The sequence below is a fragment of the Felis catus genome, chromosome C1 (assembly GCF_018350175.1).
Source record: "Felis catus isolate Fca126 chromosome C1, F.catus_Fca126_mat1.0, whole genome shotgun sequence".
Lineage (NCBI taxonomy): Eukaryota > Metazoa > Chordata > Mammalia > Carnivora > Felidae > Felis > Felis catus.
In genome coordinates this window covers 160,410,539-160,426,782 of record NC_058375.1, presented here as the reverse complement: position 1 = coordinate 160,426,782, position 16,244 = coordinate 160,410,539, and the positions used below count along the sequence as shown (strand labels likewise).

Genomic DNA, 16,244 nt, shown 5'->3' with positions numbered 1-16,244 from the left:
TGAGAAAATCTCTTCAAATATGGAGTCTATACTCCACTTCTAATTTCTCTCCTCTTAATTTCTCTAAATTACTATAAAGTAGATCCTATGACTTCTCTCATTAAAAAAAAAGTTATCAAATCACTAAATCCCAATAGTTCTTATGTTATGAGACTACCAGCAACATTTGACATAGTTGATTACCTCTTCCTCCTTCAAATACTTCAATCTTTTGGCTTCCAGATACTTCATTCTCCCAAGCTAGCCTTCTCAGTCACAATGGCTTCCTTAATATTCCTTGAACACATACAGCACGTTCTGCACTTGCGATTCTGCTGTATGTTAACAATCTTCCTTGAGATATCTACATTGCTTACAAATTCATTCCTTTTGTTACATACTCAAATGTCACCTTAGTAGTTGGACCTGATCACCCTGTATTTTCTCCATAACACAAATCACAATTTTCCATGTATTTATGTCTGTTTCTCATAACCAGAATGTAAGCTCCATGAAAAGAGAAACTATTTGTATACCGCTCTATCTCCAGTGCAGTTTTTTATCCCCAGATAAATTTCTGCCACATAAGTATAGCTAAATGAGTATTTGGCAAATGGAAGGCAGCTATGCTCACCACTATATGACCAACGCAGTATTTGACAAATGGTAAATGAACTTAAAATATAAACAATCTCAGTAGAACTAACAATATACTGTATTTTAATAATAGGTTATATGGCTTTTTTGTAGAATTTAAAACAGAGCATACTGGAGAATGACGAGATCAGGGAAAACAATATATATATTACATGAGAAGTGCAAGGAAATAAGAGAAAAATAAGATAACAAAAGCACCAAACAATAAATATAAAGGAGATAAAATTATCAGGTAAAAAAACCTATGCAATCAAATTCAAGTATATACTCTATAAAAGACATACCTAAAAGGAATGACAAGTTAAAAATAAATGGAAGGGTCAAAAATGTATCATGCAAACTACAAAACCTGAAAATGTAATCTAACTTGTAAAAAAAAAAAATGCATTAAATGGCATAAGATCTCTTCATGATTAAGGTGAATTCTTTCAAGCCTTTACCTTTAGGTAAATCTAATGTTTTTAAAACTGGTGAGGGTGGGAGTGATAAAATAGGAAGGCCAAGAAAAGTAGTCACAAAAAATACAAAAGCTGATCTTCACCTCCTCTAAAAAGAAAGCAAAATGGGCAAAAACACAGACCAATCTCATCTATAAGTGGTGGTAAGATAAAAATATTTAAACATAAAATAGTCTTCATCAATTCATTAAAAAAACCTCAAGATATTCGTTTCAGAAATGCAAGGGTGGTTCAAAATACAAAGATATGATAATAAAATCTATTATATTAAATATTATGTAGTAGTAACATTTGCATGTAACATAATATAATCAAATATTTCCATGGAAACCAAAATGGCACTTGATAAATTCTAATATGGATGTTTAAATAAAAACTCTTTGCAAAACAAGACAAATTACTCTTCAAAGTAATAAGCAAGGATATTTAGTGAAGACACACTAGAACCATTCTCATTAAATTAAGGAACAGATGACTGTAATCATTTTTAAACACTGTTCTGAAAGTGCTTGCCAATGCAATCTGAAAAGAGAACAAAGAGGCATGTATATCAAAAACAAAGTGAATTTATGAAAATGACCAGATATGGTTATAAGCCTAAGAAACAATCAGCTGAAGCCACTCCCCAGAAAGTAAGAGAAGCCAGTAAAATTATCAGGTTTTAAAATATACTGAAAGGGGCACCTGGGTGGCTCAGTAGGTTAACTGTCTGACTTCGGTTCAGGTTATGATCTCACAGTCCGTGGGTTTAAGCCCCGCCTCAGGCTCCGTGCCAAAAGCTCAGAACCTGGAGCCTGCTTTGGATTCTGTGTCTCCCTCTCTCTCTGCCCCTCCCCCCACTCACACTCTGTCTCTCTCAAAAATAAAACATAAAAAAAAAAATGTTTTAAATATATTGGGGAAAAAACCATAACAGGGGCACCTGGGTGGCTCAGTCGGTTAAGTGTCCAACTCCTGATTTCAGCTCAGGTCACGATCTCACGGTTTGTGAGTTCAAGCCCTGCGCCTGGCTCTGCAGTAACAGTATGGAGCCTGCTTGGGATTCTCTCTTCCCCTCTCTCTGCCCCTCCCTCATTCATGCTTTCCCTCTCAAAATAAATAGAATAGAATAGAATAGAATAGAATAAAATAGAATAAAATAGAATAAAATAGAATAAAACAGAATAAAAGAATAAAACAGAATAAAATAAAACGAAGAAAATATATCCAAAAAGACAACCCAATTAAAAAATAGGCAAAGGATTTGAATAGACACTTCTACAAAGAAGATATACAAATGGCAAATAAGCACATGAAAAGACACTCAATATCCTTAGTCATTAGAACAGTGCAAATCAAAATCACAGTAAGATATCATTTTACATCTATTAGGATGGCTATAATAATATAAGGAAAAAAAGAAAATAACAAGCACTGACGATGTGGTGAAATTGGAACCCTTGTACATTGCTGGTAGGACTGTAAAATGATTCAGCTACTATGTAAAATAACTAAGCAGTTCCTCAAAAAGTTAAACATAGAATTAACATATCTCAGTAATTCTATTCGTAGCTATAAACTCAAAAGAATTGAAAATAGGGACTCAAACAGATACCTGTAGGCTGACGTCCATAGTGCCATTATTCACAATAGCCAAAAGGTAGAAAAGATCAAGATGGGGGCAGCCTTCATGGCTCAGTCAGGTACATATCTGACTCTTGATTTTGACTCAGGTCACGATCTCATGCTTTATGAGTTCAACCCTCACATCGGGCTCCGCACCAATGAATGCTGCGGAGCCTACTCAGAATTCTCCTATCTCTTGCTCTCAAAATAAATAAATAAACTTTGAAAAAAAAAAAAAGACCCAAATGTCCATGAACAAATGAATAAACAAAATGTGGTATCTATACACAATAGAATATTATTCAGCCATGAACAGGACTGGAGTCCTGATATATGCTACAACATGAAATATCTGCTAAGTGAAATAAATTGAAAACATTATGCTAAGTGAAATAAGCCACACACAAAAGGACAAATACTGCTGTGATACCACTTAAACAAAATATCTAGAACAGATAAATTCACAGAAACAGAAAATAGATTAGAGGTTACCAAGGGCTGGAGGGGAAAAGTGAATGGGGATTTACTGTTTTGGTTTTTTTTTTAATTTTTTTAAAATGTTTATTTACTTTTGAGAGAGAGAGAGAGAGAGAGAGAGAGAGAGAGAGAGAGAGGGAGAGAGGAAGGGCCAGAGAGAGAGGGAGACACAGAATCTGAAACAGGCTCCAGGCTCTGGGCTGTCAGCACAGAGCCCGATGCAGGGCTCGAACTCACGAACCGCGAGATCATGACCTGAGCCGAAGTCAGACACTTAACCGACTGAGCCACCCAGACACCCTGGAGATTTACTGTTTAACAGGCACAAAGTTTCTGTTTGGGGTGATGAAAAAATTTTGGAAAAAGATAGCACTAATGGTCACATAATATTATTAATACAATTAATGCTACCTAATTGTACACATAAAAATGGTTAAAAAGAAACAGAAAAAAAAGATTCATTCTTTCTACAATAACCTACCCCAAAGCTCCAAACCTCTGTGGAAAAAAAAGTGTGTCTGTCAATCCCTCACAAACCAAGTGAACAAGAGCTTCTATGAGAGGAAGAATCTCAGGATAAACCTTAGTGGAATTCTGGGTATGCAGTCAAGAGTTAAAGTTATCCCATGTGTCTAGCACAATGCCTGTCACATAGATTTCAATAACCATTTGTCCAGACAAGGTGGAAGGGGAGGGAACTGGGACAGGAGAGCTGAAAAAAAAGAGGGAGAAAGGAAGGTTGGCTTGAGGTTACAAGTTATTACTATAACTGTAAGGAATTAGAATGACCAAATAACCCAGTTTTAATTCTGTTATGTATGTATAGAACTCGAGTTACGTAACTTGGATTTTGAAGTGGGGAAATAAATATATATTAAAAATTGTTTTCCACAGTTTTCTCACACACTACTAATAAAGACAGAACATATAGTGGAAGAGAAAATCTCATTTGTAATAGCAATAACATGAATGAAATACCTAGGAATAAACATAATAAGAGATGTTTACCATCTATAAAGTTTAAAACTCTTTAAAAAGATGGACATTTAAAAAAGACTCAAATAAATAGAAAAATATTCCTTTTTTTTTTTTTTTTTTTACATTTTTTAGTGTTTTTTTTTTTTTTTTTAAGTTTATTTTTGAGAGACAGAGAGAGACAGAACACAAGCAGGGGAGGGACAGAGAGAGAGGGAGACATAGGATCTGAAGTAGGCTCCAGGCTCTGAGCTGTCTGCACAGAACCCAACGGGGCTCAAACTCTCCAACCTCAAGATCATAACCTGAGCCGAAGTTGGACACTTAATTGACTGAGCCACCCAGGCACCCCTAGTGTTTATTTCTGGGGGAGAGACAAAGAGAAAGAGAGAGGGTGCACATGGGGGAGGGGCAAAGAAAGGGGGACTAAGGATCCCAAGCAGGCTCTGACAGCAATGAGGCTTGAACTCACAAACTGTGAGATCATCACCTGAGCTGAAGTCAGATGCTTAACCAATTGAGTAACCCAGGCATCCCGAAAAATATTCTTGCTTACTATTAAAAAGAAAAGACTCAACAATGTAAGGATGTTGACTCTCCCTAAGTTAAACTTAATTTGACAGGATCTCAAATAAAAAAAAAAAACAAAACAATCAACAAAAAATCTTTTTGGAACTTGATAAAATGTTCATCTAGAAGAACAAACAGAATTAGAGAAAACTTAGGAAAACTCTTAAAGAATAACAAGTGGGGGGCCTAGTCACATCATATATCATAAAATTTTTAACAGCATTACACTAATGGAGCAAGGACAAAAGATACATGATTTTTATGATACTTTAATATGCTAAAAGCAATTTTAAATCATTAATGAAAAGACAACTTAAACTGGCAGGTGGAAAATTGGCTAAGTCATCTGAGAAAGCAAAGCTGGATTCCTATCTCATGCCTTATAGCAGGAAAGAGTCAAAAGTTTGCACTTGAAAAAAATCCCAAAAATATTAAAAGAAACAATGGATAAACTTTAAAATCTTAGAGTAGGGAGGGCCTTTTTGTAAGATATGACAAAAACACATACTTACTATATATAATAAGGGCTGATTCACTTAGATACAAAGGATATACTTTTCTTAGAATCAAAAATGTGTTAATTATCAAATTAAAAAAATAGTTTAAAAAATACAGTAAAAAATCCACAGAAAATAACAAGTGTTGGCAAGGATGTAGGGAAATTGGAACCTATGTGCACTGTTGGTAGGAATGCAAAATGGAGTAACCAATATGGAAAACGAATACTTATATCCTTACAACAGGATCCTGATTTTAGAAAAATAAATCTATGTATGCAGAAGAAAAAAAAACCTAGGTAAGTATTATCTCTGTAGTGAAGAGTACCTTCTTTGTCACTTTCTTTATATTTTTGTTATGTTTGTATTGTTTTAAATAATGGAAGCTAATATTTATTGAGAATTTTTAAAAGTCAAGTTGTTAATGCACTTTACTTGTACTTAACCTCCTCATTTAATCTTTACAACCACTGTAAAAGTAAGTACTATTAACTTCACTATAAGAATATTCAGGGATGGAATGTGATGGAACCAGAATTCATGAACATAAAACTTTTTTTAAATAGCTTTATTGAGGTATAATTTACATAATAACACTTGTTTTAAGCATATAATTCTATAATTTTTAGTAAATTTAGAATTGTGTGACCATTGTCACAATCTAATTTTAAAACATTGCCACTGTCCCCAAAAGAAATCTCATGCCTATTTGCAGTCATTCTCTCTCACACTGAGTCTGACAACTACCATTCTACCTTCTGTCTACAGATTTGCCTTTTCCAAACATACATATAAATACAATCATATTGTATGTGAGGTTTTTTTCTGTCTGATTTTTTTTTTACTTGGAATGTTTTTGAGTTCTCTCATGTTTGTAGTATCTTTTACTCCTTTTTATTGTCAAGTAGTTATTCCATCATATGGATATACTACACTTTGTTTATTCACTTATCAGTTGACAGAGATCTCAGTTGTTTCCATTTTCGGGCTACTGTGAATAATGCTGCTATAAATATTTACATACTAGTTTTTGTATGGACATATGTTTTTAAATTTTTTTAAATGTTTATTTATTTTTGAGAGACAGAGCGTGAGCAGGGAAGGGGCAGAGAGAGAGAGAGAGAGAGAGAGAGAGAGAGAGAGAGAGAATCTGAAGCAGGCTCCAGGCTCCCAGTTGTCAGCACAGAGACCGACGCAGGGCTCGAACTCACAAACCATGAGATCATGAGCTGAGCCGAAGTCGGACACTTAACCGACTGAACCGTCTAGGTGCCCCTGGACATATGTTTTCATTTCTCTTGAGTAGATAGATACCTAGGAGTAGAATTGCTGGGTCATATAGCACATCTAACTGTTTAAGAACTTGCCAAACTGTTTTCCAAAGTAGTTGCATCATTTTACATTCTCATCAGCAATACAAGTGTTTTTCCACATCCTCACCAACACTTACTGTCTACTATTTTTATAAGAAAAATGTAAAGGTAAATGTTTTTAAGAGTCTGAGAACATTGACACCTATCATTTTTTGCCACACTGTACTTCCTATATGTACACTCTGCCACTTCTTAAACATCTACCCACTCTATGACATAAATCGAGACTGAATAAAATCGGAATGTGTTCAATACATGCAGAAAACTAACCATGTACATGAACAACTCCTCTTATGTAAACTTCTACTTCGAATTAAAAAAAAAAAGATTATATATGAACACACAGTGCATATATAATACCACTTCAAAATAGCATACGTACCTAATTTTAGTTCAATTGCTGTGTTGGTGTTACATTTGTACTCTGCCAGCTTCTTCTCCACTGCACTCTTGTACTCAACCAAAAATTTCTCCATAGCACCAAATCCTAAGGGAAAGTTTTTAAAAGGCCTTGTTGGAACTGGTTTAAATAGTCAAACCTACAAATAGCGTTCTTATTAGAAGTAGAATAAAAGGTAAGATTTAAAACATGCTAACAGATCATAAAAGTAAAGGCCTATAGACTCCTAAATAAATGTACTGCATATGACTTCCTCATTAGAAAACAAGAGAAATATCACTTGTGAGATAGTAGCTTATGAACTAGGCTTGCTTTACATGAATAAGTAAATCTGAAAATTAATGACTACTGACCTTTCTTTATATTTAATACTAATATATACTACCTGCTAGGATTTACACCTAAGCGGCTTTTTAAAATATAAAAAGGATGCCACTGCTCCACCAAAAAACAAAATGAGAATATCCTTTGATAATTACAATACCATTTCATCTCTAATACTGGAAAAATTCTGCCCAAAGTACTTCATATCAACTATTAAAAAACCATCAACTGATAATGCATACATTATCTCAGGAAGGATACACAAGAAACTGGTAACCATGGTTATTTCTAGGATAAGAGAGGAGGAATGGGGATTAGGTTGGGAAAGAAAATTTTAACTGCATTGAAGTTTTTTTTAACCATATATGTATAAAGTCATAAACTATGGGCTACTGGCAGCTAAATGGTTTTTACTACAACGTGGGCACCCATCAATACATGTAATAATTAAAAATGGAAGCAATCATTATCAAAGTAAACTGTCAAGCAAAGATGACAATAAATCTCCTGACATAATGAACATAAAAATTAGTAAAAATTCAGGAAAAAAGAAGTCATTAGCAGAAACAAAAGAAAGGTACAATGACACGCCATAAACTTTAACAAGTGGTTGAGACATCATACACAGAAAATGGGAACATTTGAGGCACTACAGATTAATAGTCTGGAGTCAGAATTCCTAGAATCAAATCCAGTCTTCACCACTTACTGGATCTGTGAACTAGAACTAGAGCACTTGACTCCTCAGACCCTAACCTATGAAACTGAGACAACAGAACCACTTCAAGGGAATTATATACAACGCAAGCAACAAAATCTAACTTGTGAAATCATACTTTGGCTTAATCCCCACAATCTCTTAGACAAGTAAATACTCTATCAGTCCCATTTCATATTCAAAAGCTCAGGATTAGAAAGAAAGAGGTTTAATTGCTTAAAGGCGCCCAACTATTAAGTGGTGAAACAGAGATTCAAATTTAGGTGTAATTCTTACTATATGCACACCATACATAATACATATGGTCCCCCTCTTTTATAGCACCAGTGTACCCCCAAAATCCCACAGTCACTATCCGGTAGAACAGTCCTTCCTTAAATGTCTGTAGCGTTCACGTGATAGCCTGTCTATCCAGCACATCCATAAAAGTGTAGTAAGACAACTATGAAGACAGCGGGAAAAGATAAAGTAGAAACTGTCCCTTCACTTCAAAAAATATGTAATTGGAAAACCACACCAAAATAGGCTTAATACATGTAAAAAATAGCAATTAGTCATTAAATGTTGCAAACTAAAGAGACTCAATAAAGAAAGCAGAATAGAATGAACACGAGAATTATAGTGTAGAAAGAATACTAAGAGAAGTTTAGATGAAGGAAGAATGCGAGAAACTCTTTCTCAAAGGAAATCTAAATCGAGCCTAGGAATATTAAACGCGAGAGATTAAGAAAAACGATTACGAAGTCAAGATTCAAGTGAGAGCCCTAACGCAGGGCAAGGCAGAACTGCGCTAGCTCAGAAGTTGACTGTAGTGGAAGGAAGGTGGAGGGAGACCTGGAAGAGGAAGATCTGAGCATTAAAATCAGCTGGCGGGAACAGAACCAGACTACTGTGGCTGAGACAGCAGTGGGGAAGAAGCAACGAGGAGATTAACAGGCCTCAAGACATCTAGCACCTTACAAGCCCAAATCGCGACGCCTTCCCCCGGCTTCCTCAGCCCTCCGCCGGGGCCGAGTTCTTCGCAGAAGCCGCAGAACCCCGAGTAGTTGGGGGTGGGGGCACGAACCTCGGCCGACAAGGAGCTGGGGTGAGAGTTCCGTGCTTCCAGGCTGAAGGAAGCCTTCTGGAACCCAGGCTGGTGCCCGAAAGTTCCAGGCGGGCACTGTCACCACGGTCTCGGCGTTCTTTCCCAAACCTGACCGCCCCCTCCCCTTGGTAAACTTTTCCCGGGAACTTACCCGCCATTTCCGAGCTGCGAGCACCCGCGGCTGAGGAAGGACGAATCAACCCGCGCGCTCCCTGGCCGGAAGTGAGCTCGTTGTCTGACGCATTTCCCCCACCCACCTCTGGCATGTCGCTAGCCAATGAGAGAAGGAGATTCGAGGCGCAGGGAGGTGGATGCACCCCAAGAGGAGGGGCTGACACCGCGGGGAATGCTCCGACCGTTGCCTAGCCACCGCAAGCGCGGTCAGCAGCTTTGCAGGCCTGAGCCGGAGGTGGAGGCCGCATAAGGGACCTAACGTGTTAAGATGCTCGCTGGCTGGCGCGAGGACAGTTTCTTTTAGGTTGGATTTGAATGATATAAATACCATAGAGCTGTTTTCTGTTCCCCCCAGCGATGTTTCAGAGATGGGTAGAGAAACTTTCCCTTTGGCCTGCGCCAACACCTAAGGCCTAGATTTATGTAGGTAAAATGTAGGGTTTGAGTTGCATTCGCGGGAGAAATTTACAAGTATTTGCTTCTATTTGAAAAAAAATTTTTTTCTAATGTTTATGTTTGAGAGACAGCGCGAGTTGGAGAGGGACAGAGAGAGAGAGAGAATCTGAAGCAGGCTCCAGGCTCTGAGGTGTCAGCACAGATCCCGTTGGGGTCAGAACCCACAAGCTGTGAAATCATGACCCTAGCAGAAGTTGGAGGCCTAACCGACTGAGCCACCCAGGTGCCCCTATTTGTTTCTATTTTTGCCCGAAATTCTTGTTTAACTTCGTTTTTCTTTTCTCATGGGTTTAAACAGTATATATTGTAACGTTGAGGTACTCTGCCGCTGAAATTGTTACCTAATAATACCTCAAACTCTAGTGGCCCGAACCACCGCACAGGATGCTTCCTGATTTGGGCCATAGTACTTGCTAGTATTTCATAATTGCTGAAACCTTTCGTCCCAGAAGATAAATCATTATTTAGGTATCCACAAATAGTTGTCTAAAACACTAGAATGTCTTGTCTAAACAAATGTTGTTTAATAGGTTTTACAATGATACTGCGAAAGCTAAATTGGACCCTTGGGATGATAGTCTAGAACTAATACATCCTCTCATTTTAGTGATAAAGACATTAAAGCCCAGAAAAGAGAAATTTCCCCAAGTTCACACTCAGTATACAGCCTACCTTAGAGTCAGGTTCTCCAGATACTCAGCCCAGTATTTGTTCAACTGCATGGAGATGGCCTTCTTGAAGATAAAGATCAGAAAAGGTACCAAGAATGCTTGGATCCTTCTTTACATCTAAATGAAACACAAGAAATTATGATCATGATGTTAAGAAGGAAACTGAAATCTGCCATTAATGACATTATGGATCAAAAAAGGAAAACAATCTTTTTTTAATAATCATTTTTTCAAAATGACAAGGCTCATTCCTTTACAAAACCACCTTATTTGTAGATCAGCCAATAGCTGACCAGCAATTATCCTTATAATAAGAAAATAAAATCTGAAATGGATTAGTCCTGTGACTTTATGGTTGTAGAGAAAAAAACAGTGAAACCTATATATGATAAATATGAATAAGAAATAAGATGAATGTGAATTAGAAATACAATGAAACATATATTGTTTGACTAGCATTTAGTATGATCTACTTGGAAAATTGAGGTTACATTTTTAAATTGTCCTTGTCTTAGAATTGTTCACACATATTTATTACAATGCCACAGAACACATGTTTAGGTACAGTTTACCTAAAAGTAAAAAGAATGACTTCCTTCAGAAAGGTAGTAGTAACATTACCAAAAAGGAGAAAGGTATTTTCTTTTTTTGCAGGGTTTTTGCCCCTCTTTTTAAAATTTATCTTTTACCTTGTTATAAAGGGAATTTATTGGGTGAATGTTACCACCGTGGAGTAAAATTTCTGCGAAAGGAATATGCTGTCCTTATACATATATAAGAGGCAACAGAGGGGTGTGGACAGTTCAGTGCTCTACTAGTCTCAGTTCTACTGCTTCATGATTGTGGGACCTGTTTCATTTATTCAGTGGAGATAATACCTTCCCAGTTACCACACCTTGGTTGTGAAAATGAAATGGAACAATATTTATGAAAGAGGTTTGTAAACTCTAAAATTATATGTTAATATGAGATGATATCGGTATGTTAATATTTATTCTAGAATAGGAGGTTTGGAAAAGGCATTTTTCTCCAAAGAAAAAGGCCATATTGCACTATTAGGAATCAACTAGCAACTGTATGTTTGATATAGATTCAAGTGCAAATGGACTAGTAAATTTTGGCATCCTGTCTTGAAACCTCCAGAAGAGGGGTGCCTGGGTGGCTCAGTCAGTTAAGCGTCCAACTTCGTCTCAGGTCATGATCTCACAGTTTGTGGGTTGGAGCCCCGTCGGGCTCTGTGCTGACAGCTGAGAGCCTGGAGCCTGTTTCAGATTCTGTGTCTCCCTCTCTCTCTGCCCCTCCCTTGTTCACGTTCTGTCTCTGTCTGAAGAATAAATAAACATTAAAAAAATAATTTAAAAGAAAGAAAGAAAGAAAGAAAGAAAGAAAGAAAGAAAGAAAGAAAGAAACCTCCAGAAGAGATTTTTTTTAAAAAAACATGGTATTAAAGTGATGGACATCAGAAAGTGGGTATAAGAAATATGAAATCTAAAAGAAAATGCAGATCTTTAATATGTCTTTATTTCAAAATGTATACTTCTCTACAGGTAGTAACAACAGCTAGTCAACTCATTTGTTTGGTTCATAGTGCTTATTGGGAGGGGAGGGGGGCAATGAGTTTCAATTCCCAGAACAATTATTTAGAATGCCCTACCCGCCTACTTGACTTTCTTATGAGTTAAAATAAAAATAGATAAGCTCATATCGAAAACTACTATTAGAATAGTAACTTAAAGGCGTACATTACCAACAATTTGCACACTCCATTTTGTAACTCTCATACACTAGCCATAGATGTATGAACTAGTACTTTTTAAGAAGCAATTTTGCAATTTTAACAAATTTAGCAAAAATTTTAATTTGTACATTTTTTTAAATTTGTATATATTTTGAGGTAGAAGTTCCACTTACAAACATTTGTCTACAAAATTGTTTGCATAAGAATGCAAAGATGTATGAACAAAGATGTTCAATACAGCATTAATTTTATTGAGAAATTGGAAATAGCCTAAACATTCATCAAAAGGGGCTGGTTAATAGGTACTGACATGGGAGAATATCTAGTATATAATAGGCTAAAAACTAAGTTACATAACATTATAATGTTATGTTATTTATATAAAGAAGTGTATTTTGATATAAACATACCTAACAAGGTTAACTGTGACTGCCTGTAGAAGGGAAAGTTTGAAGAGAATTAATGAGGAATTTTTAAAAAATACTGTTTGCTTCTTTTAATGAGGTTATATTAGTTTCTTTCATAATTAGAAACTTACTAACCTTTTTGGAGGTTTTTAGACATATGTGCTAACTCTTACCCTCTTCTTTACATTCTATGAATTGTGATACACAGAATCAAAGAGAAGCAGCTTAACTGAAACAAGGAACAGTTGAAAGTCACTATTTCTACTTTTGCATTCTGTCATTATTTACAAGCAAATATTGATCAGAATGAGGAAAGAGCACTATAATTTATTATACTTGTTTATGAAATGACCAACCAGCAACGCATGCTTCATGTTTTGAAACTATAATTTCTAAAAATGGCATTAATTATGTGTCTCTACTTAGGGTAATACAATAAGGCCTAAGATATTTCACATTCCATAGTTAAAATGCTGTTTCAGGGGCGCCTGGGTGGCGCAGTCGGTTAAGCGTCCGACTTCAGCCAGGTCAGGATCTCGCGGTCTGGGAGTTCGAGCCCCGCGTCGGGCTCTGGGCTGATGGCTCAGAGCCTGTAGCCTGTTTCCGATTCTGTGTCTCCCTCTCTCTCTCTGCCCCTCCCCCGTTCATGCTCTGTCTCTCTCTGTCCCAAAAATAAATAAACGTTGAAAAAAAAAATTAAAAAAAAAAGCTGTTTCATACATTTTTTTTTCAATTTTAGCTAACAAAAAAATGACCATTATTCCCCTGTCTTAAATTTTTTTGATCTTGTTTTGGGTTGTTTCTTAATGTGGAAAGCTTCAGGGTAGGGGGAAGGTGAAGGAAACACTATCAAAGCTACTTAGATATTAAACAAATAAAATGAAAACTTATGACTAGAATATTCATTTTAAAATGATATATTATTTCAGTCCTTGTCTTTTTTTTTTCCTTTGACTGGTATAAAACACATAAAATTGAACATTTTAATGATTTTTAAACACGCATTTTAGTAGTGTTAAGTATATTTACTTAATTGTGAAAGCTGTCATTTTTTTAAATATTTATTTGGTTTGAGAGAGCAAGAGGGAGAGATAGAGCACGTGCACAGGGTAGAGGGGGCAGTGAAAGAGGGAGAAAGAGAATCCCAAGTAGGGTCTACGCTGCCAGCACAGAGCCCTACACGGGGCTCAATCCCACAAACCCGAGATCATGACCCAAGCCGAAATCATGAGTTGTATGCTTAACCCACTGAGCCACTCAGGAGCCCCAAAGCTGACATTTTAATGGACTGGTTTTCACCTTTTGATCTATTTATCCATATTACTATGCACAGTAAGACTCTTAACTTGCTATCATCTGGGCACACAAAGTGAGTAGCTTTTATACCAGTTATATAATACTGTGAATTAAATGTTTAGTTCATAAATCTATCCATTAAAAGAATTATAAAATAAAACATAATTATAAACTAAAATATATATATTGTTATCAGCAATATATATTATTGATTCTTAATATTTCTAACTTGTTAATTAAAAGAATTATAAAATAAAATATAAATATAAACTAAAATATATATATATATATGTATATATATATATATATATATACAGTTATCAACAAACGAAGCAAACTAGTGGCTGTGCAAATTAGTAAAATTAAAAGAATTCTGAAAATTTTCCTAGAGAGAATCCAGACTTTAAGTTTGTCATTAATCTCATCAACACAGGGCTCTCAGAGAATCCCTTTGCCAGTCTCTTGAATGAGCTAAGAGGACGAAAGGGTCATGCCAACTGGCATCATATAATACAGAGAGAACCTGCTTCATCAGGTAAGAAGGGTGTGTTGGTAGGGCTAGGATGCATTTAAATAATAAAATGTTTACTTTTTCATATCTTTGTAAGATTTAATTTTGTATATTGTATATGGGGAAGTTTATGTTATTATAGATATGGTGTGATTTTTAGATATGGTTTAAGAGAAACTAAAGTACTTTGAATAATGTAGAATCAGAACTTTAGAGCAAAGTGATTTTAGAAATCAGATAATCTAGTCATTGCCATCTTTTTAATTTGGTATATATACGCATAAAAATTTGTGTATCTCCATATAAATGTATATCTAATATATTTTTGTCACTCTTCATTCCTATATTAAATATTACTATTGTTAACTTATTGTTTTTTAGACAAAAAAGAATATGAATACTAATTTTTAATATATTCCACCTAGGTAAGCCACCTGTGCACCCCTGAAAATCCCTGACTTCATCCCACACTCTTCTTTAAGGTTTCTCAGTGAGTTACTGATAGAGGTGATACTGTGGCCCAACTCTCAGTTTGATCCTATGTTTTTCTGGGTTTTCTTCTTCCCATTCTTGCTGTTGAAAGGGTTAATTTCTTTCATGAAATACTTTACTTTGGAAAGAAAGTCACCGTGTCTGGCTCATGATTGATACCCGTTAAGTGTTTATTTTAAATGATTTTGTGTAATACTATCAAGAACATCATTTCTCCACAAAACAACTATGCTTCCGCTTTTGTTCCAGCAATTCATGGTTCTTGAGATTGGAAACTGCTAAGTTTCTTTGCTTTAAAACATCCTTCAGCATGTGATTAGAATCAAAGACTACAAACCACCTTATTCATGTTCAACTCATCCTGCCAATATGTGTATACTGCAGGCCTTTCCTTATTAAATTGTTCTTTGGATGTCACCAGGGAGTAGCTCTGGCCTAAGGCGGGTAATCGACACAATTGCCAGGAGATGATCTTTTGCCAGAGTACGTTTATCCCTGGTACAGTGGCTCCAAAGACAAGATTCTCTGGGGCACATGTATTCTTGTAGACAAGCCCAGATCATCAGTAGCCCTGGTTTTCCCCAGAGAGTTTTAACCCAGATTTGAGCTTTCTCACAGAGCTCTAAGAAGGCCTAGCTATTCCTCATGAGCAGCTTACCCTGCTCCTCTATACTTCCATCTCTATCCTTCAATCAGTTGAGCATCCAGACATTCAGACACTAGATGTAGGCTGCCATCTCCCCAAACCCAGGTCCTATTAGGAATACACTTACAGAGTCAAAGAGAGGTATTGGGTAAGTGGACCAGTGGATATAACATCCTTCCTCCTTTTCCTCCCTGGGTTTCCCACAACAAACAGGAGTGAGCGCATGCTGTTCCCCGCAGCAGCCCCACATTTCACCCCAAGTGAGGCTTTTATACTCTTCTCTCACTTCTCTCCAGTTGGCTCCATTGAGGCCTGCTATATCTGGGGCCTGCTGTGTTCACTCACCAAGGTAGGCCTACTTATCACAGAAAGATTGCCTCACTTTCTGATCTGTCCTCCTAGGGGATAATTATGAATCATCACCTTCTCCTCTCTTAAGCTTATTTACCTCTTATTGATAACTCCTCCAGGGCTGGAAGAATATTATCTTCATCTCTGAGTTCTTACTTGAAGTGAGAACAAATTCTTTTACCATTTATGAAAGATTTTTATTCAGAGAAAGTCTTGTATTGAATACATTAATATTTAAGCTTGCCCATATCCCCTCTTCTTTAGGCCCATGCTCAGGTTTATCTCCCTCCCCTCTCTGCCTGGCCTTTAAGGACAATTCCTATGTAAATAGAATTATCTATTTATTGTAATACTGGAATTATCTATTTATTATAATTTATTG

General features: G+C 36.3%; 2 protein-coding genes across 4 annotated transcripts in view; one reads left to right on the top strand and one right to left on the bottom strand.

Moving 5' to 3' along the window:
* Nucleotides 1–9,415, bottom strand: part of HAT1 (histone acetyltransferase 1) — a 58,305-nt gene extending 48,890 nt beyond the window's left edge. Inside the window, exons 1-2 of one of the 2 annotated variants that reach the window (XM_003990857.4) lie at nucleotides 9,272–9,415; nucleotides 6,974–7,078 (exon numbers count right to left, since the gene is read on the bottom strand). In XM_003990857.4, the coding sequence (XP_003990906.2) occupies nucleotides 6,974–7,078; nucleotides 9,272–9,386 (220 nt within the window). In that variant the 5' untranslated portion in view covers nucleotides 9,387–9,415. Of the gene's footprint in view, nucleotides 1–6,973; nucleotides 7,079–8,988; nucleotides 9,008–9,271 lie in introns of those variants that run through there. The other variant, XM_023259457.2, reaches the window with a different exon arrangement.
* SLC25A12 (solute carrier family 25 member 12) overlaps nucleotides 1–16,244 on the top strand; it is a 207,796-nt gene that overhangs the window by 69,963 nt on the left and 121,589 nt on the right. The window contains exons 1-2 of one of the 2 annotated variants that reach the window (XM_019838261.3): nucleotides 9,474–9,598; nucleotides 14,296–14,397. The exons of the other annotated variant lie outside the window; for it this stretch is intronic. The gene's annotated coding sequence lies outside the window, so the exon portion shown is untranslated. Of the gene's footprint in view, nucleotides 1–9,473; nucleotides 9,599–14,295; nucleotides 14,398–16,244 lie in introns of those variants that run through there. 2 annotated transcript variants of the gene reach the window in all.